This window comes from Lissotriton helveticus, chromosome 3_1, assembly GCF_964261635.1.
Source record: "Lissotriton helveticus chromosome 3_1, aLisHel1.1, whole genome shotgun sequence".
Taxonomy (NCBI): Eukaryota; Metazoa; Chordata; class Amphibia; order Caudata; family Salamandridae; genus Lissotriton; species Lissotriton helveticus.
In genome coordinates, this window is record NC_136061.1 from 1,043,176,762 (window position 1) to 1,043,203,605 (window position 26,844).

The 26,844-nt window shown below is 48.4% G+C and overlaps 1 protein-coding gene across 1 annotated transcript in view; it reads right to left on the reverse strand.

Moving 5' to 3' along the window:
* MYO3B (myosin IIIB) overlaps positions 1-26,844 on the reverse strand; it is a 2,563,893-nt gene that overhangs the window by 1,416,843 nt on the left and 1,120,206 nt on the right. The window contains exon 9 of the mRNA XM_078681588.1: positions 12,758-12,913. Within this exon, the coding sequence (XP_078537714.1) occupies positions 12,758-12,913 (156 nt within the window). The remainder of the gene's footprint in view (positions 1-12,757; positions 12,914-26,844) is intronic.

The following is a 26,844-nucleotide window of genomic DNA, read 5'->3' on the forward strand; positions in this document are numbered from 1 at the left end:
AGACGACCTCAAGGACTCCAAGAAGACCTGCCGCACCCTCGAGAAAGCCTGGCTCCTCGACCGGACCACCGACAACATGACCGCCCTCAAACACGCTACCTGCAAGCACGACCAGCTCATCCGCACCACCAAAAAGAAATCCCTGTAGGAACGACTGGACAACAACGCCCACGACAGCAAAGAGCTCTTCACTATCGTCAAAGAGTTCTCCAACCCTAGCACCGGCACCAACGACATCACTCCGTCAAAAGACCTCTGCGACTCCCTCGCCTCGTTCTTCCACCGCAAGATCGCCGACATCCACAACAGCTTCGGTGCCCCACCCACGCACCCAACCGTCGAACCAATGCCCCCCACCGCCACCCTTCGCACCTTGACCACAGTGACCACCGAAGACACAGCCCGCACGATGAACACCATCCACTCCGAATCACCGACCGACCCCTGCCCACACCACATCTTCAACAAGGCCGACTCCACCATCGCACCCCAACTCCGGAACATCATTAACGCCTCCTTCAACACCGCCACCTTCCCGGAGAGCTGGAAGCACGCCGAGATCAGCACCCTCCTGAAGAAACCTACAGCGGACCCCACCGATCTCAAAAACTTCCGCCCCATCTCGCTCCTCCCTTTTCCTGCTAAAGTCATCGAGAAGATCGTCAACAGACAGCTGACCACCTTCCTCGAGACGAACGGATCCCTCGACCCCTCGCAGTCCGGCTTCAGAGCCAACCACAGCACCGAGACCGCCCTCATCGCAGCCACGGACGACATCCGGACCCTGCTCGACAAGGGGGAAACAGTGGCCCTCATCCTCCTGGACCTCTCCGCTGCGTTCGACACGGTCTGCCACCGCACCCTAGTCCAGCGCCTCAGCAACATCGGTATCCAAGAGAAGGCACTGGAGTGGATCATCTCGTTCCTCGCCGGAAGAACACAAAGAGTCCGCCTCCCCCCGTTTCGCTCCGAGGCCACCGAAGTCATTTGCGGCGTCCCGCAAGGATCTTCACTCAGCCCCACCCTCTTCAACATCGACATGAAACCTCTCGCAGCCATCGCACGCCAGCACAACCTCAACATCATCTCTTACGCCGACGACACCCAGCTGATCCTTTCCCTCACCAGAGACCCCGACACCGCCAGAACCTGCCTACACGAAGGGATGAAAGACGTCGCCGAGTGGATGAAGGACAGCCGCCTGAAACTGAACTCGGACAAGACGGAAGTCCTCATCCTGGGATCTTCGCCCTCCGCCTGGGACGACTCCTGGTGGCCCCCAGCCCTGGACACCGCACCCAAGCCAACCGACCACGCACGCAACCTGGGCTTCATCCTGGACCCCTCCCTCTCGATGACCAGACAAGTCAACGCCGTCTCCTCATCGTGCTTCAACACCCTGCGTATGCTTCGCAAGATCTTCCGCTGGATCCCGACGGAGACCAGGAAGACTGTCACCCAGGCACTCGTCACCAGCCGACTGGACTACGGAAACACCCTCTATGCCGGAACCACAGCCAAGCTACAGAAAAGACTCCAGCGCATCCAGAACGCCTCCGCCCGACTCATCCTGGATGTCCCCCGACGCAGCCACATCTCCAGCCACCTGAGGAACCTGCACAGGCTCCCCGTCGACAAGAGGATCATGTTCCGGCTCCTCACCCACGCACACAAGTCTCTCCACGACCTGGGCCCCAAGTACCTCAACGACCGCCTGACCTTCTACACGCCCACCCGCCAGCTACGGTCCACCAGCCTCGCCCTCGCAGCCGTACCACGCATCCGAAGAGCCACCGCCGGAGGAAGATCCTTCTCTTACCTGGCTGCCAAGACTTGGAACTCCCTCCCCATCCACCTTCGGCTGACCCAGGACCATCTCGCCTTCAGGAAACAACTCAAGACCTGGCTGTTCGAGCAGTAGCATACCCCTCCCCCCAAGCGCCTTGAGACCCTCCCGGGTGAGTAGTGCACTATACAAATGGCATGATTGATTGATTGATTGATTGGTACAACGTTTCTACTAATCGAGTTCCAGGTAGGACGTACCTAGATTTAAAAAGGTAGTTTTCACACTCTCTAGTATTAAGTGTAAGTGATTAAAACGATCACAAATGTATCAATAGGGATCCATATGCCCTGAAGAATGCCCCAGACCTTTTTTGGCCAACAGATATGGTGAGAAACATGTTGGCGGATAGTAAGTGGGTACGCGTAATTACTCTCACAATACCCATTCAGATTCGGTTTTTAGTCATAATTAGTGTCCTGCAGAATAAAGGTATTATCCTAGGAACACTAAGGTATTTTTAATTCAATCTGGATCCCTCTTGGCGTTGTCCAGTAACATTTATTTAATAGTTCCCTCCTATCATGACAGTCTTCGAGGAGGTCTAGTCAGCCCTGGTGGAACTGTCCTACCAGGGTGTTTGAGGTTTCCTCTTTCATTAAGGAAGACTTTCCCAGATAAGAGACAAGTTTTTAGTGACCTCCATAATCTGGATTCAAGTACTGGACCAAAGTTTGGGTATACAGCACACCAGGTTGTTTATTCTAAGTTAGCCACTTTACCACTTTTTGTGTCTGTTTATATATTGCACTTTAGCCCATGTTATACATATTCTGTGTGTGCGCGTGATAAAAGCTTACACTGCTGCTTTCAGCTCTGTTGCGGGCATGATAGGTGCCTGTCGGCAGCTGCTCAAAGAGTAACATAAGACTCTAATCTCCTAGAATTGAACCACCAAATCCTCTACTATATCTGTGTGCAAAGTCTGTCTAGTTTTTACGTGTGTTACTGGCACAATCTGTCTCAAAGCACATTTTCCCTGTAATGTTTTCAGCAATAGCTTGTGAATCAACCCCCATAGCCATTGTAAAGTTGTCTTTACATTCTATGTAGTTGTCCACAGCAGGAAGGATTTATTGTGCATGAAAATGCACAATTCTCTACCACATGTATCAAAGTTTGCTATATAAGTACCAGGGTGGGGCAATGCTTATACGTTTTGACATGGGCCCCACAAAAGCTTCTGACAAGCCTGAGCAGGAGATATTCCAGGGACTCCATACACAGGATGAAGACCTTTGGTGAGAGGGCAGTGCCTCCTAGGATGCCACAGGGGACTGAAAAGGGCCTAGATCCACTGAGCTCTGTTAGTCTGTTTAGTTAAGGCTCAAAACACTGCAGGGTGGTGCTGACAAAGCCCATTCAGGATGCAAAGGAATCTATAGGAGTCAATGATCAGTGAAGCCAAAGGCTGTGGGCGGTTCAGTGGGGGGACAAAGTGGCATGGCACAAAGTTGTTGTAGATCTGTGGGTCATCATCGACCCCTTGGATGGTTGCCATCACTGTACTGCAGTGAGCCTGACTCCAGACTACTAGTCTTGAAGGAGGGTGTTGCATTGGATTTAATCACAGCGTTGGCTGGTGAATGCCTTTTCAATGATCTTGACTAGAAATGGAAGATCAGATTCCAGAATGGGCTTCTCCTTCAGCGGAAGGATGTGTACTGTGTTAACAGCTTCTTTGATGGAAGAGATGTCAGAGTTTTAGTGGAGATTCCTTTCACTGAAGATGATGGGATGACATTGCCATGTGAGCAATGGAGATAGGTTCGTTTGAAGGTGGTCCACTTGCGTTCTGCGACAGGGGACCATTGGCCCATTTGTGGAGTGTGCATTTGTTACTGATGGCACATTGTACTGTTGGATCTTATCAGTCTCCTCTTTGAAGACATTATTCATCGATGTGCAGTTCTTCTTTGAACCGGAGACTCCAGAGCAGGGTTGGCCTAATGCTCAATGACCCGACAAGCATCTGTTTCTATTGGAGGGAGGCCTTGCAGATGGTTTGCTTCTAATAGGAGACCTTGGCCAATGAGCTGCCAAGGGTGGAAAAAGGGTCTTTAGGTCATTGGGTCTTCTTGAATCTGTGTTCACCACCACTGCTTCTCCAGACATTTGCTGCCTCATTTTCTGCCAATAGTTCTTGGTTGTAACATACTGCAGAAGGCTCGTCCTTGCCAAAGTGCATGGATGCTAAAATATCTACGGAGCCCAAATTATTACAACAGTCTACTTTGTTTGATAGTAATTATGGCTGGAGTACAGGCCTGTCTATTTTCATGCCTCTGTTCAAACTCATAAGTCTCTGAGTTAGGGCCTTATTACAAGTTCACAGCTGAATCCATGCTGGCGGTCCAACAACTACCACACTGTGGAACAGACCGAGGTATTGCAACTGCGAGGGTCAGAATGGCCACAAGACCGCTGGCACAGCCGGGATCAAGGCTCCTGCTGGTTCGGCAGTCGTTCTCCGGCAGGAATATGCTGGTGGTGCCGTCCCCGAAACAGCTGAGCATATTCCGAGTTGCCATTTCACTGCTCTTTTCATGGCGGTGAACTTGCCATGAAAAGGGTGGTGGAATGGAATGGCAACAAAGGAGGACCTAACAGGACCCCTTGCTAGATTTGGGCTTGGGGGTTCATGCGAGGGGGCACATGTTGTGCTCCCCCAGGTCATCACCTCCCCTTTCTGCACGGTGTGGCATATATGCCAACCGGGCAGGAAGGTGAAGGCGGTGCTCTGACTGCGGCGGTCTGCATGATAGGCTCTTCTATAAGCCTAGCAGACTGCCGCCAACAGACTGCCACAGGACCGCCAGCTAAACCAGGATTTAACTCCTAATCTGGCTAGACGCCGAGCTGCCATGGATTTCTGATACCGTACGCGACACATAGAAACGGGCATACAAGAAGAGGAAATTTACGATTATAATTGAGAGTGCCAGTTTTTGGTGACTTTTAAGTAAAGTGAAGGTCCAGGTATTACATACCTAGAAACCTTAAGTTGCGAAATAAGTGGGGAACCAGCCACTCATCAGGTTATTTTTCTCACAAAAAGAACAAACCCATTAGCTATTACTCTACAGAGACCTTTTTCAATTGCCCTGACGAAGTCCTCAGGTTTATTAGCCGGACGAAACACGTGTTGGCAATGATCTGTACATTAAGGAAATGATTGGAAGAACTGTGCGCTGTGACTGCATATGAACTGTTGAAGACATAAAGAAGAAAATATTTTGAAAATCACTTAATTGGAGAATCAGTATTTTGATTGGACTCTTCGACTTTTACCTAGATTTGCTCAGGTTGAGAATTGTTGAGAATTAGATATAACTGGCATACCTTGTATACCTGTTTGATTACAACTGTTGAAAAGGGTTGTATCTCTACCTTAGAGCATTTACTAGAAGACCAGACAAGTTCTAAAATATAAGAGAACACTACCTTTTGCGCATAAGTTTCCCTCTTGTCAGTTCTTGTATATAACTGGCAGGTGGTCACACTACGGCCTTGGCAGTCCTACAGCAGACGGAGTGTTTCACCATCCGCTGTAGGACCGCCAAAGTCGTAATAAGGCCCTAAGTGTTGTATCAAGCTGCAAACTTCTACCAACCTCTTATACTAAAACTTGATAGCCCTACTTTCTGCAATACAGTTTACAATCCGCCATCTCTTTGAGGCCTGGACATTTCTGTCCCACCCCCCCAAAGGGTGATAAACAACAAGGAGACCACATGGAGAAATGTGGTTCCTATTTCCGTCTCTGGGGATTCAACTGAGCCTGCATCAGGCTGCTGTCCTGCGTTCTTACCTTCCTCGAATGCATGGACCAGTACTCACAGGTACTGAGTACCTGCACCTCTTATATTTGAAAGTGAGAGTGCCTGACTTTCACAGCGGGGTCTCAATATGTTTAATGGGAAGAACCTGTACTTACTTCTCTATAGCACAGATGTACTCCTGGCTAGTGAGTACCTACACTTCCATAATTCCATTTTAAATACTGGCTAGAAGTTCAGACCTATTTTAACATCGCGAGAGAATAGTGAGATTTTATTGCCGTCCTTGCAAGCGGCCATTCAGTAGCGCATCTTATTACATCAACCTCCAGTGAGGTATTCTCCTGAAATGAGGCCCAAATTGTCCTCATGGGGAGAGGATGTGGCCTTACGGCCAGAGCGGCCGACTTTCGAGGACACTGAGCCTCTGCGTCGGCCCAGTATCCTGTGATTCTGGGCAAATCACTGTGTCCCTAACAAAAATACATGAATCCTTGTGTAATGTAAAGCGCTGCGAAACCTTCGGGTCAAGTTCGCGCCATAAAAATCTGCAAAGAATAAAAGACGAATATCCTTATGATACCCTCACTGTAAAAGAAATGTCATATATTTCGATTTTGTAGCGTTCACGCGGAAGTCTTTGCTAACAAATTAAGCCGAAGCCTGTCAAATACAAAATATGACCAATTTAAACCGGTGAAGGTGAATGAGAAATGAAATGACATTAAATTGTATTTAGGTCATTTTAGAAAAGCTCAACCCTGCCACCTTCTGGACAGTATCAAAAGCGCAAGCCAATTGCTTTGAGTTCACAGGCTTATTGGTTCCGAAAACTCAAAAACCTACAACCACTTCATTTATCAGAACAGCTGGTCTGCATGCGCCATCAAACGTAACGGATCTATGCGAAACCCGGGTGCAGTATTAAATACCAGCCAACATTCGGGGACATTTTTCATTGGATGAAGAAAGTGAAAAACCTACGAAACATATTAACTTGCTGTCTTCAAAAGATCGTGCCGATCGCTACTAAATAAGCAGGGTCGCTACATTCTCATCGTTGTATCAATCTCCATTAAAATCTCTGCTCACCACAGGGTTGGATTGGGATTGAAAATCGGCCCGGGCAAGCCAAAAAAAAAAAAATTGGCCCACATTTGCATAATCACTCCTCAAATCACTGCTTTATGATCTTATAAAAAAAAACTTTAGGAGGGGGGTAAAAAAAAATACACGCATTAGTTTACAGTAGTGAAACAAGTTAGGCCACTTCTACTCAGGCCCCCTGCCCCCGCTCAGTATGTGCATACATTATGGGCAGGCCAGCGAGACAAAGGGACTGACACCTCTTGCTAAACGGAGGTGATGAGCGCCCATCTGCCTGTAGAAAGGCCACTCAGACACCCACTGGGCCCCTGGCTGTATTCAAACAATAGAGACAGCACCCAAATGGCCCCCCAGACTGCTAAAAAAAGAGGCCCATAGCAGCACTCGGACACCGGCCCCTCGGGCATTGCCCGAATGCCCGCATTACCAATCCGACACTGGCTCACCATACCCCTCCCCCATCCGAATTTTTTTTTTCTCTCAATCTGAGAATGTGACACCATTTAGAGCAAATGTCGCCCAGACTAATATTTTGCCGGGGAGGCAAAGAAAGCGCATTAATATGTTTGTGTCTTTATTTAAAAGGCTGTCAACTGGTTTCATGTCAGGAGGTGACATTGAGCCAGTCCTGTGGGTTTCATCCAAGCCCACAAATCATGCTGGGACCTGAATCAGAGCTGGCAACTTAAAAAAACAAGTTCACATTCTAAGAGGTGGGGTTGGGCCTGGGAGGGTGTGGGGTTTCGAGCTGAGAGCATAGGGGCATATGTATCAAAATCCGTTATTGCGATTCTCAAATAGCGATTGTTTGAGAATCGCTATTTGAGAATCGCAAAACGGGATGTATTTAAAAATTCGCAAATATTTTGCGATTTCTTGTTATTCCTTAATTGCGATTAGCAAATTGCGAAATCGCAATTAAGGAATACCTTCCCATTCATTCCTATGGGCCAGGAGGCCCATATGAATGAATGGGAAGACATTCTCAATTTGTGATTCGCAATTAGAGAATCGCAAATTGAGAATATTTTCAAGGGTGCAAGGGTGCAAGGGTGTCATATGGACACCCTGATGCTCCCCTGAAATGAGCATGTGTGCGCGCACATACATGTCCTAAGGGAATGTATGTGCGTCACATGGCACTTTGAAGAATGGCAAAAAGTGCATTTTTAAAAGAAATCGCAAATTACCACCAACTTAAAATCGCACAACTTGGGTGCTTGTTACATAGCATTTAAGGAATCGCAATTTGCGATTCCTTAAATGCTTACGCAAAATGTAGGAAACGCAAAATTAGCGATTCCATACATTGCATTTTGTGATTTTGTATTCGCAAACGCTGTTTTTTGCAAATCGCAGCATTTGCGAATACAAATTTGTTTGATACAAATGCCCCTAAGAGGCTCTTTTTTGCCCTCCTTCTCCACCAACCTTACACTACCCCACAAAAAAGACATTACATAATGAGTGGAATAGTATCTAGGGATGTTCAGAAGCATCCGAGCAGCAGCATTTTGTACCCCTTGGAGCATTCTCAGCCTGCTCAGGGAGGTTCAAAGGGAGAGAATATTACAGTATTTATTTATGCGTTTTTATATAGCACAAACTTTACCGAAGGTGTCAGAGCGCTTTACAACAGAACCAATTACATTACAGAAGGACTTCCGAGTACAAGAATTACATAAAAGATACAAACAGATCTACTCTAAACTCACATAAGAATGGTAGTACACACATCAGCTACTGCATATACCAGTGGTTAGAGTTACATATATACAAGTTGCAAATTCACTCAAGATTACATTTTAAGAAAAGTTGAAGGAATTATGGTTGAACAAATATATATTAAATATTTGCAGAGCAAGATCTTTTCGTCTTTGCATGGTTTTTGCGGTGCTCGTTCAGACAGCCCTTCAGGGTGCTGTTACACTCACGAGCAGTGATCTAAGGCCTGGAGGAATCCCCAAGCTGGTGATGGCCGTAGGGGTAGAAGGCCGGGTGATGGTGGGAAAAGGCAGAGTGCTGGAGTCTGGGGCTGGTCTCATGCTGGGTGCCAACTATGGGAAGGGGGTAGCTCACCGCTGTAGGGCATGATGACTCTATAGCCGGTGTAGGAGAGTTCGTAAATAGAGGAAAGGTAGTCATTGGTTCGGTGCTGTGGGAGAGAGACTGGAGTAGTGGGAGCCGGCCAGTCTGCGGTGCACCCCAAAATGACCCCCTGAAGAAACCCCCTTGACCATGGGTATTATCAGGGTGGCCCTCGTGATCAAAAGGAGTCCCCATCTTGGTCCTGGTCCTAGGGCCATACCCAGGAGGTATTGAGAGTGATGGAGCAGGGGAGGAGGGCTGGCCGACCAATCCATAGGTTTCACCCACAGCAGTAGAAAAAGAAGAGGGCACCAGTCAGTTGAAACTCACTGCCGCGCACAGAAGAGGACAGTCCAAGTGCTCTGGATAGGGCCAATTGTCCGGGCTCCAGCTGCCGCCACTGTATATGTGGCAAGTCATGGGGGGAGGTCTCCCAGGTCCATGTCCCCCCCGAAGTAGTCTGCCGGGAAGGGGATATCACCCCCGCAAAAATGTACAGATGCGGCCACCGGTGCCATTAGGACAGATTCTGTGATCAGAGTGGGGCCACTGTCCTTGCTCCGGGCCCCCGGCTCAGCGTCACACTCCTGAGGCTCTTCAAGTGCAGCACCGGTGTCTCGAATTTATATGGGCAAGCATCTACTGTGGAAGCGGGGATGCGATGGCTGCTGGGTGAGGCCAGGAAGATCGCCTGCGGGAAGGAGCTCCGTTGCCGCCCGGGATTCGTCATCTGCAATGGAGCTAGCCAGTCTAGACACCTAAAGAGCCTGGACTATGGTTTTCCTTGCAGATTTAGGAGGGAGCCCAAAGATCTTGCAGAGCATCTTTAAAATGCCAAAAAGAGGTCCAGGCGAGAGCAGAATCTTAACACATATATGGTGTTAAGAAATTCTAATGGTGCCAGTGGCTTGTATCTGACATCTTCTCACTATGCTTACCCAAATGTCAGTCCTAGTTACAGATAATAACTTATTTTGCTTAAATTGTGCCTACACTTTTTGAAAGCCAAAAAGATGACATATTGTTTCGAACCACTGTCTTTTTTAAATGTATTTACTATTCTGCCATGCCACTCCAGGCATTGCTCCAGCTGTCTTTGGCTTGTTCATTGTGATTTCCAGGTATTTAAAGTTTTGGTCTGTTTCCACTTTCTACCTAGTGTAAGTATCTGGGGTTTAGTTTTCCTTATAATCAAATTTGAAAGTGACAAACCTTTCTGCTAGATTCAGACAGATATTTTGGACACTTGGATATAACAGCATAGCTTTAATAGTAAGTACAATAATATACCTTTTTAGAACAGTAAGACTATAACTTTATTGCCAACAAGTATTTTTATTTCCGGCAACTCTATAAACATTACCTTCAGAGAGACAGGAAAGAGTATAATGGCATAATTTTCTAGATCCCTCTAATACATCTGTATCCAAGACAGTCGCCACTTTTACATATACCAGTGGGTTTTCATTCTTTCTTTGCCTCTGAGCCCGGACTGCCTAAACCTACATCATCATCAGTCTGAGGTGTTCTCTCAGCGCCAAAATCCCCCTCAACCATGATACAATTTACCTTTTTTTCTAATCCCATTGCCAATCTCTGGAGTACTGTATACATTTTAAAAATGAAAGTTTCTCCATCATGATTATCAAAAACTGTCCTGCTGTATAATCCTGGGCATAGCACTACGCTACGCTGGTCGAGCGTGCATAGTTTGCGCTACTACGCACTATGCAAATTGCACATAGCACAGTGCAAAAACACGTAGCGTAGTGGGCATTTTTTGCTTGCTCGCGGTCCTCAACGTCAAGTCGGGGACCACGAGCGAGCAAAATCAACATCTTGGCCAGACTTTTTCCTCGTTCGTGATCAGCAACATCAAGTTGCCGATCGCGAGCGTGGAAAATAAACCTCCTGGCGAGATTCTCAACGCGGGGAGGTCAGGTTTCTCACTGCGGGTGGTCACGTATGCTCATGATGAGAAACTACCAGTCCGCGTTGAGAAAGCTGCCGCTAAAGTACAAATCTACTCGAGCCGCAGAAAACGACTGCTTGCACTATGCAAGATGCTGTTTGCAATGATTGCACAGTGCGGACAAGCATCCGGCACTGTGCAATCAGTGCGAACAGCATTTTCCCTACCGCACTACGCCGTTCGCGTAGCTACATGTAGTGTGCGTAGTGCAAAGTGCACTTCGCGTAGCTACGCGTAGTGCTACTAAGCAAACCCCACCCAGGGTTAAACTGCTGTAACTCACTTGTTTACCATGTTTAAATCACTTTCTTACATGCATTTTATCATTTCCACTTTTAACCCTGAAATTCAAAAACAGTCTAAAAAAGTCGAATTTTAATATGAAAACTGGAAATATACATGTTTGGCATTTTGGAGCAGAAAGGACCAAGAAAAAAGAAAGTATACATCAAAAGTAAGTGGCGCGATGGAGTGGAGGTTGGATATCCCAAGCGAGTGGTCTTGGTCAAAGATTTTACCTTCTGACTTAGGGCCTAATTTAGATCTTGACAGATCGGTTACTCCATCACAATGGTGAAGGATATCACGTCTGGCAAAATATATATCCAATAGGATATAATGGGATTTAGATTTCATCAGACGGGATATCCGTCACCGTTGTGACAGAGTAACCCATCCACCAAGATCTAAATCAGCCCCCCAAGTCTCTGAAATAGAAGTCAAAATCCTCCACCAGGGCAAGGCTACGCAATAAAACATGGTCCCTAACATCTTTTGCAGTGTCCGCGCACTTGTGAAACGTGAATTGCCAGTGACCAAGGGTACAAGATACTTGAAACACGTTTGGCTGTAACATGAAGCGTGGAAGGCATAATGAGTCTCCAGCCGCCTGGGGCATTTGTGCTGATACCCCTCTGTGTGTGATGGCTTCATCTGGGCCAACCCTTCTTTCTGTGATATAGATATATATATATATATATATATATATATATATATATATATATATATATATATATATATATTCAGTTGGCTCGTTTTCGCTGTGAGTTTAGGAGCTCTTCGGTGTGTAATCCTGATTCGGTAGAACCTCGCCTCCACTATCTCACCAAAGTTTACCCCAGTAAACACGGGTCACACTCATGGGTAGTGCGGCCCATCTTTACTGGGGTAAATTTTGGGGAGATATATATATATATATATATTGCCACAGCTTCTTCTTCCTACATTCAGTAGATCAAAGGACAAGGCACAGCAACAGATGATTTTCAGCGTTCTTTATTTACACACCAGTGCAAAAAGTAACGTGCATCAAACGGACGGTCTACGCGTTTCGGCTCCTGCCTTCCACTGGACCATATATATATACACTTATTTAGAAGGATAATGGAAACGTATTGAATGCAAATGTAAATAGAAGCAGAGCATTTGAATGAAAAATTTTGTTGAGGTTCTAAAACTTCTTCCCAAAAGATACTCGAATACAGATATATATCTTCTTGATTAAAAACAGTTAATGATAACCAAATGATATTCCATTTAATGAGCTGTTTGATTAAGAAGACACAGCCTATATTAATTCAGTGATTCACACAAATACCATTCCACCAGGATAAATAAGGTAATTAATAATCTTTCCAACGTTAAGTGATTTCCTCAAAATCAACAGAAAGAAATCTCTTGCATTTTACTGTTGAGAGTACGGTCAGTTTTGTCCAAAAGTGAAAGAGAACCCAAAAATAATTGTAGGAAAGTAAGAAACCTTGAATTTCATTTCACATCATAATCTGTTGCAGAAACTAAAATGTTTTCAGAAGAGAACCTTATGCAGCGTACTTCCCCTTTCATTTCATGACTAGCCAAACAAAACATAAGCTGTAGTAGACATTTTATACAACTTAACTGTGGTGTATTTGTGAGAGGTAAAGGTTTCTGATTTCAAAAGTGATAGGTGCACATACTGCCTACCTTGTCTTGGCCACAGAACCTGACTGTTGCTGAGCCTGGATGAGGTCAGCCAGTTGCCTCTGCAAAGCCATATCTTTACCATGAGCTTGTCTTATAAAAGGGTGCTCTAAAAGATGGATGACCGAAGGACGTTTCTCAAAATCCTTAATTAGGCACCTGAAACATGAAAAGAAAAAAATAATATGATGAGATGCAGTATAATTTACAAGGTTATTTATGTTTCATTGAACATACAGTATATCGGAGACACACCTCCCAGTTTAATCTACACAGATGTGAAATGAGAAGTTTGTACGGAAATAAAATTAGATCCTGCAAATTAAAATTGTGTCTTTTATCGGTATGTGTAGGTTTGCTTGAACGCTGTTCTAAACTTTATTATCAGCTGTTTTGTAACTTCCCTCCCACTTAAGCCTACTTTCTAAACAAACAATCTTTCATACGAAAGAACACTATGGGGCGATTACGATACGGTCCGTAAAGGCTCCGACCTTCGGTCGGCACCTTTAGGGCTGCATCGTAATGATGTTGGAGGCGGGCGGAAAGGAATCCGACCGGTCATTCCGGCTGGCTTCCAACGGGCTCGAACAGTCAGTCAGAATGCGGCATGTAATCTTAAGGGCGATGCTTTCCGCCGTTGAGATTACTATGCATGCTTTTTGACATGGTTTCCATGCCGGTCTGTCCCACATGGAAACCATGTTGGAAAGCGTGTTAGGGGGCCCCCAGCAGGGCCCCCTTTGATGCACAGCCTCCAGTTGGCGGCTGAGGGGGCACCTATGGTGCCCCTCTGTTGATCCCTGCACCTTACAGCAGGCACCTTGAAGTGCCTGCCTCAGGGTGCAGGCATAAATAAACAGCACCTCCCATTTCACTATGGGAGCATGCATTAAATGCCTGCTCCCTTAGTGAAATATAGAAATGCAACTGAACAGTGTTCAGTCGCATCCTAATAGGTAGATAGGGGCCGACGACCAGGTGTCGGTCAGTCCCATGACCGAGTCGGTGTCGTGCTGAAGTTATTCCACCCGACATCGTTATGAGCCCCTTAACATTTTATGGCAGGAGCAAAGAGAATAACAAATAAATGCATCCTCTGATTTCCCACCATTTCTAATTTTGTGGATACTCAGGAAATATGTTTTCATATAAATCCATTACTGTATACAAAATGGGGTTTAACTTAAAAAGATATTTTTCTCCATTACTTAGGAAATACAAATATTGCAAAAATGAGTGCAATAGGCCAAAGTTTTCCTTACGAGCCCACTGCTGGCACTACCGGATGGTGGGATTGCCGATCACCACCACTGACTAGCCTTCATCCAACCTCATGTTTTTTTCTTGCACCAGCCTACACTTTCTGTCTCACTCCTGGAGATCCTTTTTCATCTCCATTTTTGTCCGTTTTCACTTTTTTCCTATCTTTTTCTTCTTCCTTCTTTCTCCCTTCTCTGCCTTTCTCTCTACTGCCCGGTCTGCAGAAATGATTACAGATGGGTACTAGCTGCAAGTAGCCATGTGAATTAGTGACATAACATTAAACCCTGCAGTGTTGGGAGAATCCCGAGCTCAAGGGGCCACCTCAGGCACTGTGCACTGGTGGTGGGCCCCTGGCCTGAGAGCTCCTGACTATGTCCAGGGCGTACGAGCCACTCCATGTGCTTAGCGTGGGGGGGGGGGTCCAGTTTCGTTATGCTACTGATGCAAACTAAGCACTGATATACACGTTGGGCCTGATTGGGGGTTTAGTGGTGCAGCGCCAGGTCTGCCCCACTGCTGCACTGCCAAACACGTGGTTGGGTTGCCCGTCAGATTACGAGCGATTCTTGCTGGCTTTTTTTTACGTTCCCACAGCGGAGCCCTGAAAATGGGCATCGCGATGGGAACGCCAAAAACAGTTCCTGCGCTGCATGGACTGAAAAGTCCATGCTGTGTAGTAACTCAGGTGAATTCACACAGTGAGGCACATGTTGTGCCCCCCTGTCTGCACCCCATGGCACAGAAGCACAAGGGGGCCCTGTAGGGTCTCCTTTGTTTCCTCTCCACCATGGTTTTCATGGAGAAGGAACCGCCATGAGAACCGTGGCAGAGAGGAAACTCATAATATGCTTGCCGGGACCGTGGTGGTCCAGCCAAGCATATTGCTGCCTCCTGACTGCTGCAACAGGCTGTGGCGTGGCAATGGCGGTACGACTGCCCTAATTGTAATTGGGCAGTTGGAAGACCATCATCACCACATCCCCACATGTCTGGCAGTCCGTGGACCGCCAGACTCGTAATTAGGCCCTTCATGTTTAGATGCCGCTAATAGTGAAACAATTCATAGAACGGCCTTAAGATACTGGCTTTACTGTGACTGTGACTAGTGCTTATCAGAGTACGTAGGTACAAAGAGCAACTTACACATTATAATGAGCAGAAGACTGGGAGAGGAGATAGATTCTGTATAAAAAAAGAGAAAACTTTAATTTTTTTTTTACCAATATGTTTGAAAATTAGTTCTATCTGGGCCCGTTTAGAAAAATCCCCTGAAAAAACTCCCCTAAACAGAAATTGACTGGGATTGTCTTGATGACATTTGTGGTTGGTCACCGGACCATTGGGGGTCTTCCAGATTTGACTCATAACACGCAAGGATCTTTACTATGCTACTCCTCTCTCCTGGGGGCAGATTTACAAGCCCCTAATGCCTCTTTTGCGCCACCGTTGCGTCACTTTTGTGATGCAGCGGCGGCGCAAAAGATGCACCATGGTGCGGGGTATTAACAACGTGACACATCTGGGAGATGCGTCACGTTGTAAAGACCTGCGCCATAAGGAGGTGTTCCTGCGCAGGGGGGGGCGTTCCTGCACAGGAACGCCTCCTAAAAGTGGCTGAGTGAAATCTACAAGATTTCACTCAGTCACTTTTAGGCCAATGCTGCGTCAAAACCCTGCGCCTGCTTGAAGCAGGTGTAAGGATTGACGCAGCATTTGAAGGATGGGGCACCCTAGAGCCTTGCTGGAGCTGCGTCGCACTTGCGACGCAACTCCAGCAATGCGCCGCTTTTACAGCACAGATGCGTGACGCATCTGTGCCGTTTTTGCCTCATGGTGCGCCTCATTGTAAATGCGGCGCATCCATTGTGGCGGAGGCATGGCGCACAATAAGTGGCGCATCCCTGCTGATATGCAGGGATGCGCCACTTATTGTAAATATGCCCCCTGGTACTCAAAGGAAATGTATATCAGTTTTCCAGGGGGAGGGGTTTGTTTAACCTTACTGAAATTCAGTATAGTGTTTTATGTTTGTAATGAGAATAGCAGAATATATTTTAATTTATTGTCATAGCTGCAATGGCTATACTGATAACTGTTTCGCACGGAGTTCAGAAAAGGATTAATTGGAGAGCTGAGTAAAGGCAGAACATGACACATTTACCTCCGGCAGCAAACAGAAAATATGCCAAACTTGACCTCCACACAACACATTTTAGGTCAGTCTTGTAACAAGAGTGCCACAGTCATCACATAGTCATTGTAATGCAATCAAATCATTTGTTTTCAAATTGCAGTTCCATTTAACCCCTTCGGGGCTAATGACGAGCTGGGCTCGTCATCGCGCTTACCTGTCCTGCGCGGATGACAAGGCCAGCTCGTCATCAGCCCCACCCTCGGGGGAAGCGCTGGCGCTCCCCCCGAGGCTCTCAGATCGTCATTGTTTTGCTGGGGGCGGCAGTGGAAGAGCTTCCGCTGCCGCCCCCGCCCCCCCCCATGGTAATCCCTGATGACGTCAGCGCGCACAGCGCGCGCTGACATCATCAGGGATTCCCAGCGCTCGGGAAGCCATTTGCTTCCTGCGCGCTTCAGAAGAAGGTAGGTTTTGGGACTCCGGCGGGGGTTTGGGGCAGCGAAGAGGCATCAGGGGAGAGGAAAGAGATTTTCCTTTCCCCTGATGTCTCTTTGCAGGGCATTTCTGCCTCACGATCGCGCACAGCGTCGCGATTGTGCGGCGGAAATGCCCCCACTAGACACCAGGGATATACTTTTAGTTTTTAGGAAGTGACCCCTTGGGCAAGGGTCACTTCCAGGCTGGCTGGCAATATGTTTTCGTTTTTCTGCCCCCCCTGGGGGGAAATCGGCCCGTTTTTTCGGCCGTTTTGCCCCCAGGGGGGGCAGAAATTCCCCACTAGCACCAGGGATATAGATTTGTACAAAGATGGCGGCCATTTATTTTGTTTACGTTTTTCTGTCCCCCCTGGGGGCAAATCGGCCCGTTTTTTTTGCCGTTTTGCCCCCAGGGGGGACAGAAAATGCCCACTAGACACCAGGGATGTAATTTTAGTTTTTAGGAAGCGACCCCTTGGGCAAGGGTCGCTTCCAGGTGGGGTCTGAGTATGTTTTCGTTTTTCTGCCCCCCCTGGGGGGAAATCGGCCCGTTTTTCGGCCGTTTTGCCCCCAGGGGGGGCAGAAATTACCCACTAGAACCAGGGATTTTTGTTGGGGCAATGTGTTTGTTTTGGGAAGCGACCCCTTGGGTAAGGGTCGCTTCCAGGTGGACATGATTGTGTTTTTGTTTTTCTGTCCACCCTGGGGGCAAATCGGCCTGTTTTTTTTGCCGTTTTGCCCCCAGGGGGGGCGGAAAATGCCCACTAACACAAAGTTTTTAGGAAGCGACCCCTTGGGCATGTTTGCTGGTGGTGTGTGTGGGGAGTGGTACTTGGCTGGATGGTGTGCGTGGAGCGGTGCTTGGCTGGCGGTGTGTGTGGAGTGGTACTTGGCTGTCGGTGTGCGCTGAGTGGTGTTTGGCTGGCGGTGTGCGTGGAGGGGTACTTGGCTATCTATGCACAGAGTGGTGCTTGGCTGGCGGTGTGTGTGGAGTGGCGCTTGGCTGGTGGTGTGTGTAGAGTGGTACTTGGCTGTCTGTGCACGGAGTGGTGCTTGGCTGGCGGTGTGTGTGGAGTGGCGCTTGGCTGGTGGTGTGCGTGGAGTGCTACTTTGCTGTCTGTGCACGGAGTGCTGCTTGGCTGGTGGTGTGTGTGGAGTGGCGCTTGGCTGGTGGTGTGCGTGGAGTGCTACTTTGCTGTCTGTGCACGGAGTGCTGCTTGGCTGGTGGTGTGTGTGGAGTGGCGCTTGGCTGGTGTTGTGCGTGGAGTGCTACTTTGCTGTCTGTGCACGGAGTGCTGCTTGGCTGGCGGTGTGTGTGGAGTGGCGCTTGGCTGGTGGTGTGCGTGGAGTGCTACTTTGCTGTCTGTGCACGGAGTGCTGCTTGGCTGGCGGTGTGTGTGGAGTGGCGCTTGGCTGGTGGTGTGCGTGGAGTGCTACTTTGCTGTCTGTGCACGGAGTGCTGCTTGGCTGGCGGTGTGTGTGGAGTGGCGCTTGGCTGGCGGTGTGTGTGGAGTGGCGCTTGGCTGGATGGTGCTTGGCTGGCGGTGAGTGGTGCTTGGCTGGTGGTGCTTGTGGAGTGGCGCTTGGCAGGTGGTGTGCGTGGAGTGCTACTTTGCTGTCTGTGCACGGAGTGGTGCTTTGCTGGCGGTGTGTGTGGAGTGGCGCTTGGCTGTTAGTGTGCGTGGAGTGCTACTTTGCTGTCTGTGCACGGAGTGCTGCTTGGCTGGCGGTGTGTGTGGAGTGGCGCTTGGCTGGTGGTGTGCGTGGAGTGCTACTTTGCTGTCTGTGCACGGAGTGCTGCTTGGCTGGCGGTGTGTGTGGAGTGGCGCTTGGCTGGTGGTGTGCGTGGAGTGCTACTTTGCTGTCTGTGCACGGAGTGCTGCTTGGCTGGCGGTGTGTGTGGAGTGGCGCTTGGCTGGATGGTGCTTGGCTGGCGGTGAGTGGTGCTTGGCTGGTGGTGCTTGTGGAGTGGCGCCTGGCAGGTGGTGTGCGTGGAGTGCTACTTTGCTGTCTGTGCACGGAGTGGTGCTTGGCTGGCGGTGTGTGTGGAGTGGCGCTTGGCTGTTAGTGTGCGTGGAGTGCTACTTTGCTGTCTGTGCACGGAGTGCTGCTTGGCTGGCGGTGTGTGTGGAGTGGCGCTTGGCTGGTGGTGTGCGTGGAGTGCTACTTTGCTGTCTGTGCACGGAGTGCTGCTTGGCTGGCGGTGTGTGTGGAGTGGCGCTTGGCTGGTGGTGTGCGTGGAGTGCTACTTTGCTGTCTGTGCACGGAGTGCTGCTTGGCTGGCGGTGTGTGTGGAGTGGCGCTTGGCTGGTGGTGTGCGTGGAGTGCTACTTTGCTGTCTGCACGGAGTGCTGCTTGGCTGGCGGTGTGTGTGGAGTGCTGCTTGGCTGGCGGTGTGTGTGGAGTGGCGCTTGGCTGGTGGTGTGCGTGGAGTGCTACTTTGCTGTCTGTGCACGGAGTGCTGCTTGGCTGGCGGTGTGTGTGGAGTGGCGCTTGGCTGGTGGTGTGCGTGGAGTGCTACTTTGCTGTCTGTGCACGGAGTGCTGCTTGGCTGGAGGTGTGTGTTGAGTGGCGCTTGGCTGGTGGTGTGCGTGGAGTGCTGCTTGGCTGGAGGTGTGTGTTGAGTGGCGCTTGGCTGGTGGCGTGCGTGGAGTGCTACTTTGCTGTCTGTGCACGGAGTGCTGCTTGGCTGGCGGTGTGTGTGGAGTGGCGCTTGGCTGGTGGTGTGCGTGGAGTGCTACTTTGCTGTCTGTGCACGGAGTGCTGCTTGGCTGGCGGTGTGTGTGGAGTGGCGCTTGGCTGGTGGTGTGCTGGAGTGCTACTTTGCTGTCTGTGCACGGAGTGCTGCTTGGCTGGCGGTGTGTGTGGAGTGGTGTTTGGCTGGCGGTGTGTGGGGAGTGGTGTTTGGCTGGCGGTGTGTGGGGAGTGGTACTTGGCTGGATGGTGTGCGTGGAGTGGTACTTGGCTGTCGGTGTGCGCTGAGTGGGGTTTGGCTGGCGGTGTGCATGGTCTGGTGCTTGGATGGTGGTGTGGGTGGACTGGAACTCTGCTGGCGGTGTGTGAGTAGTTACTTTCTGTTGGTCACTACACACACTGCTAGTTGAGTGACACTACGCAGTCCATCATTTTCTGTAGTTGCTATGTCAGATATGTGGGCGTGTGAAAGTGATGGGCGGCTGGCGGTGTGAATGTTTTGTATGTGTCACACGTACAAAAGGTGTATGAATGTCCTTACTGCCCCTGTGTGATATGGGTACTGGTAGTAGCAAAAGACTGACTGGCACCAAAGTGGTCAGGCACTTTACAAAAATTCAAAAAATTATCCAGTGTCTTGATGTTAAAACTCATCTAATCTCATTTGGTCTAAGCCCTAATTGATGGCCCATCTGGCCGAATTTTAATTTGGGGGGCAAATTTGTGTGTTGTTTTTTTAATTGTTATATTGTTTGTGAAATGTGGTAGTAATTTTTTTTTCTTCTCTATTTTTGTCTTGTTCCAGGCTTTTGCTGTTTGGATTGTTGTAGGTTGCGTGTCTGTTTGCAGCTTGTGTAGTTGCTTGTGCTTGGTAAGTGAATGTATTTTGTACTACTTCTCCTTGATGTTTGTCTTTTTGAAAAAGGTTGTACCTCTAGCAGTTTGTGTGGCTCTGTGTTTTTTTTTTCAGGATTAGTGTTTGATGTGCACTTTGTTTTCTAATGTCATTTCTTTTTTTCTTTCTAGTGGGATTTCATTTCTTTTCGCTGTGTCTCAACAGAGTAGGCGCTGGTGAGTGTAGCTATATTTTGTAAGAGTGAAATTGTTTTGGATTGTATTTATCTTTTAGTGAAAGCCTTACCTTGTTTACTTCTTACTTTGCACAGTGTAGGTTGTTGTTCACTTGTGTGTGCAGTCTTCTTGCTTTGTAAGGATAATGGCTAGTCGCAGGATTACTGCTCAGCAGGTTCTTGGTTTGCTTTTTGAGTCTTCCTCGGACCATGGTTCAGAGTCTGAGTCCGATTCGGACTCCCAGGAAGTGGCAGAAGATTCAGGCAGTGAGTTTTCTCTTCGCATGGAATCATCATCATCGGATGATGACTCTTCTTCTAGTGCTGATGAAGGGCCTATGGTACAGGAGGACATTGTGTTGCCGGTAGTGGGCCAAGAGGCACCTGTGCTGCTGCCTAGGGCCGCAAGGTTTCCTTTCTTTTTACGTCGGCAAGAGGCATGTGGGCTGGAGCCTGCACCCAAAAGGCTTCACATTGCTGTGGTGCGCAAAGGGGCATCTGGTGCTTTTCGTCTTCCTGCTCGTGTAGTGCAGCAAGAGGCATCTGGGGCTGTTAGGCTTCCCATTGGTGTAGAGCGGCAAGAGGCATCTGGGCCTGCTGGGTTTCCCGGTGGTGTAGTGCAGCAAGAAGCATCTCAGGCTGCTGGGCTTCCCGTTGGTGTAGTGCAGGAAGAGCCCTCTGGGGATGCTACGTCTTCTGTTGGTGTTGTGCAGCCAGAAGTATCTGTGGCTGTTAGGCTTCCCGTTGGAGAACAGCAGCAAGATGTTTCGGTGCTGCAGGCTGGGGTGGCTGCTCCCCCCGTTGATAGGGATGGCCTCTGGGTTCCCCCTGGCTTGGTGCAGCCGGCATTGCCAGAGTTCACTGGTGTTCCTGGGTGTAGAGTGAATACAGAGAATTTTCTGCCAATTAATTTTTTTCAGTTGTTTTTTGACGATGTGTTTTTGCAAAAGATTGTTGAGCAAACCAATTTATATGCAGAACAATATTTGAGGGCCAACAGTGCCAGCCTTAAGCCCTATTGTAGAGCAATCCGGTGGACTCCCACCAATGTTGAAGAGATGAAGAAGTTTCTGGGATTAACTTTTTTGATGGGCTTGATAAGGAAGTCATCAATTACTTCATATTGGTCCACTAGTCCCTTGATGGTAACAGCTGTATTTCCAGCAGTCATAAGTCGTGATCGGTATACGCTTCTTCTTCGGATGATGCATTTTGCTGATAATAGTTTAGCGTTGTCACGCGATCACCCTGATTGTGACCGTTTGTTTAAAATTCGGCCTGTCCTTGATCACTTTGTTGATCGTTTTTCTGAGATTTTTGTCCCTGGTAAAGAAATTGCAGTGGATGAGTCTTTGGTGTTGTTCAAGGGCCGCTTGGTTTTTAGGCAATACATTCCTAGTAAGAGGTCACGCTATGGAATCAAACTGTATATGCTGTGTGACAGTGAGACTGGATATGTCTACAATTTCAGGGTGTACACTGGTAAGGAGTCCCGCATTAACCCTCCCGGTTGTCCTTCTACTTTTGGAGTAACTGAGAAAATTGTGTGGGAACTAGGTAGAGGATTATTTAACAAAGGCCATCATTTATATGTAGATAACTTCTACACTGGTGTGCAGTTGTTCAAGGAGTTGGCCAAAGTGGGCACTGTTGCTTGTGGCACAATGCGCAGTAACCGTAAAGGTTTCCCAAAGGAACTTGTTTGCAAAAGGCTTGTGCGGGGACAGTCTACGGCATTGCGATGTGGGGAGCTTTTAGCTGTGAAGTATTCAGACAAGAGAGATGTGTACATGCTGACTACTATCCACGATGAAAGTACTGTACCTGTGCCTGTTTGGGGTCAGGGTGCTGAAGTGCGCAAACCTGTGTGCATTCTAGCTTACAATAAGTTCATGGGTGGTGTTGACAGAGTAGATCAGAGGTTGGAACCTTATGCTGCTCTTCGAAAGGCTTACGTTTGGTACAAGAAGTTGGCTATCCATCTGTTCCACTTGGCATCATTTAATGCTTTCGTTGTGTACCAGAAGTCTTGTTCTGGGACGAAGATGACTTTTCTTAAGTTTCTGGAGTCTATAATAGGCAGCCTTGTACTTGTGCAGCAGGCAAGTGTTCCTAGATTTGGAGTGGTGGAGGAAGTGGCTAGATTGCAAGATCGCCACTTTCCTGAATCTATTCCTTCCACTACTGCTAGAGACTTTCCGACTAGAAGATGCAGAGTCTGTTGGCGAAGAGGCGTGCGGAAGGAGTCTCGTATATACTGTCCTGACTGTCCTTCTAAGCCTGCATTGTGTATGTCAGCTTGTTTTAAATCGTACCACACGCAAAAGAACTATTGGGAGTTTGATTGAGCTGTAAAGTGAATTGCTTGGTCTGCATTCTGTAAAACATTTTTAGTTTGTTTCAAGGATTGGCATTAGTGCAAAGTTTTTATTTTACGAATTTGTGTTACCTGATTTGTAGGTATTTCCATTTGTTTAGTGTCATTTTCAAAAAAAGAATTCTAAATGTGTTTGTGGTGTGTGCCGGCTGGTGCTTGGCTGGCGGTGTGTGTGGAGTTGCGCTTGGCTGGCGGTGTGTGTGGAGTGGTGCTTGGCTGGCGGTGTGTGTGGAGTGGTGCTTGGCTGGCGGTGTGTGTGGAGTGGTGCTTGGCTGTCTGTGCACGGAGTGGTGCTTTGCTGGCGGTGTGTGTGGAGTGGCGCTTGGCTGGTGGTGTTCGTGGAGTGGTACTTGGCTGTCTGTGCATGGAGTGGTGTTTGGCTGATGGTGTGTGTGGAGTGGTGCTTGGCTGGCGGTGTGTGTGGACTGGTGCTTGGCTGGCGGTGTGTGTGGAGTGGTGCTTGGCTGGCGGTGTGTGTGGAGTGGTGCTTGGCTGGCGGTGTGTGTGGAGTGGTGCTTGGCTGGCGGTGTGTGTGGAGTGCTGCTTGGCTGGCGGTGTGTGTGGAGTGGTGCTTGGCTGGCAGTGTGTGTGGAATGGTGCTTTGCTGGCAGTGTGTGTGGAATGGTGCTTGGCTGGCAGTGTGTGTGGAGTGGCGCTTGGCTGGTGGTGTTTGCGGAGTGGTACTTGGCTGGAGGGTGTGCGTGGAGCGGTGTTTAGCTGTCTGTGCACGGAGTGGTGCTTGGCTGGCGGTGTGCGTGGAGAGGCGCTTGGCTGGTGGTGTGCGCTGAGTGTTTGGCTGGCGGTGTGCATGGTCTGGTGCTTGGCTGGTGGTGTGGGTGGACTGGCGCTCGGCTGGCGGTGTGTGAGTAGTTACTTTCTGTTGGTCACTGCACACACTGCTTGTTGAGTGACACTCCACGCAGTCCATCAATTTGTGTAGTTCCAGTGTCAGAAATGTGGGCGTGTGAAAGTGATGGGCCCTTGAATGGCGCTGTTTGCTGGTGTGAGTGTTGAAATGTGATGGGTCCGCGGCTGGCGGTGTGAATGTTTTGAATGTGTCACACGTACGAAAGGTGTATGAATGGCCTGTAAAGAGGTTGGTGCCTTGACGTGGCTTTACAGCTCACGAGCTGTGAGTCAGTGGTTCAGTTTATCATACTTGCAATTATACACAGTGTATTTCATTTTTGTGAAATTACTTGCGTATACAATTGTATGTACTGAATCATCACTCACCCTCGTGCCAAATCCAACCAGTATGTGTGTGTGCTTGCGGATTAGATGGGTGTGCAGTAATAATTGTTTTTTTTCTCTTTCTGCATTAGGGTGTACCTTGTCCCTTATTGTGATTGTTGTAATGTGTTGCTTTTATTCCAGATGGTGTCAGTGGTCTTGTTTGTATCAGGTATGAAAGGTGCGTGAATGGCCTGTAAAACGGTTGGTGCCTTGTCGTGGCTTTACAGCTCACGAGTTGCGAGTCACTAGTTCGGTTTTTATGCATTTATTTATTGACAGAGCATTTCATTTTTTTGAAATATCTTGTTAATAAAATTTTATATACTGAACCATCACTCGCCCTCGTGCCAAATCCAACCTGTATGTGTGTGTCTTTGAGGAATAGATAGCCGTGCTTGAATGTTTGTCTTTTGAGTAACTCTGTTAAGGTGAGGTACCCTTTTACTCGGGAGAACAAGGGGAACGCTGGGTGGTAGGACATTTTTGCCGGCACGGCGATCCCACGGCAAAATTTTTGTAAAAGTGCTATTTTTACCTAATTAAGGTTTGCAAGGAGTTCTGGGTAGGAAAACATTGGGGGACCCACGCATGCCATACCTCCCTGGACTCCCCCGGGTGTCTACTTTTCAGAAATGTGTGGGTTTGGTAGGTTTCCCTAGATGGCTGTCTCGCACGGGGCCAGAAACCCAGGTAACCCCTCTTGCAAAAGCTGGAGAATTCATGTCCACCAGCTTTTGCAAGAGGGGTTACCCGGGTTTTTGGCCCCGTGCGAGACAGCCATCTAGGGAAACCTACCAAACCCACACATTTCTGAAAAGTAGACACCCGGGGGCTTCCAAGGAGGTATGGCTTGCGTGGATCCTCCAACGTTCCTTTACCCAGAATCCCTTGCAAACCTCATTTTTTGCTTGGAAATAATCATTTTTTTTCACACGTTTTAGTGTGGGAAAGCGTGGCATCACTGGGCTCACACAAATTACCTCCCACCCAGCGTTCCCCAAGGTCTCCCGATAAAAATGGTACCTCACTTGCGTGGGTAGGCATAGCGGCTGCTTTAGGAAAAGGCCCAATTCATACTGTGGAGACAAAAACATTACCTTTAGCCAAATAATCTTATTTTTTGAGGGGGTCACCTGAGCTTTTGGCCCGGGGCTTGGCAGGCATCTTTGGAAACTACCAAACCCAAACAGTTCTGAGAACTAGACACCCGGGGGAGTCCAGGGTGGTATGGCATGCGTGGGTCCCCCAATGTTTTCCTACCCAGAAACCCCTGCAAACCTGAAATTTTGGTCCAAAAACCAACTTTTCCATACTTTTTTGGGTGGGATCTCGCTGCCGGAACAAATGTCCTACCACCCAGCGTTTCCCTTGTTCTCCCGAGTAAAATGATACCTCAGTTGTGTGGGTGGGCCAAAGGCAAGTGACTTAGGCTGGGGTGCTTAATTTGTAAAACGTAAATATGAGTAAAAACTACCTTTTTCAAAATTCATTTTTGGGGTGTTCTACTTTGGGGCACCCACACAAGTGAGGTATCCTTTTACTCGGGAGAACAAGGGGAACGCAGGGTGGTACGACTTTTTTGCCGGCACGGCGATCCCACGCCAAAAAGTTTGGAAAAGTGCAATTTTTACCTAATTTTAAGGTTTGCAGAGAGTTCTGGGTACGAAAACATTGGGGGACCCATGCATGCCATACCTCCCTGGACTCCCCCGGGTGTCTAGTTTTCAGAACTGTTTGGGTTTGCTACTTTGCAAAGAATACCACCGAGCCCCGGGCCACAAATTCAGATCCCCCCCCCCAAAATCAAGGTAGTTTTGCAATAAGGTAATGTAAATTCACCACCGTACGATTTGAACCGTTTCCTGTTGCAGCCACTATGTCTACCCACGCAAGTGAGGTACCGTTTTTTTCGGGAGACCTGGGGGCACGCTGGGTGGGTGGAAATTTGTTGATCCACGCAGATTCCAGAACTTTCCACCACAGAAATGTGAGGAAAATGTGTTTTTTTGGTCAAATATTTATGTTTTCAAGGGATTCTGGGTAACAAAACCTGGGGGTAGGCAGACGAGTCACCCCATCCTGAATTCCCCTGGGTGTCTAGTTTTCAAAAATGTATAGGTTTGCTAGGTTTCCTTAGGTGCTGGCAGAGCTACGGCGCAAAAACAAAAGGTAGTCTTTTTGTCCGAATCGTGCAAAATTTCACTGGGAAATTGAGGTGCGACCATGCTGCGTTTTGCGCTGTTTCATGTCGCAGCCACTATGCCTACCCACGCAAGTGAGGTACCATTTTTTTCGGGAGACCTGGGGGCACGCTGGGTGGGTGGAAATTTGTTGATCCACGCAGATTCCAGAACTTTCCACCACGGAAATGTGAGGAAAATGTGTTTTTTTGGTCAAATATTTATGTTTTCAAGGGATTCTGGGTAACAAAACCTGGGGGTAGGCAGACGAGTCACCCCATCCTGAATTGCCCTGGGTGTCTAGTTTTCAAAAATGTATAGGTTTGCTAGGTTTCCTTAGGTGCTGGCAGAGCTACGGCGCAAAAACAAAAGGTAGTCTTTTTGTCCGAATAGTGCAAAATTTCACTGGGAAATTGAGGTGCGACCATGCTGCGTTTTGCGCTGTTTCATGTCGCAGCCACTATGCCTACCCACGCAAGTGAGGTACCATTTTTTTCGGGAGACCTGGGGGCACGCTGGGTGGGTGGAAATTTGTTGATCCACGCAGATTCCAGAACTTTCCACCACAGAAATGTGAGGAAAATGTGTTTTTTTGGTCACATTTTTATGTTTGTAAGGGATTCTGGGTAACAAAACCTGGGGGTAGGCAGACGAGTCACC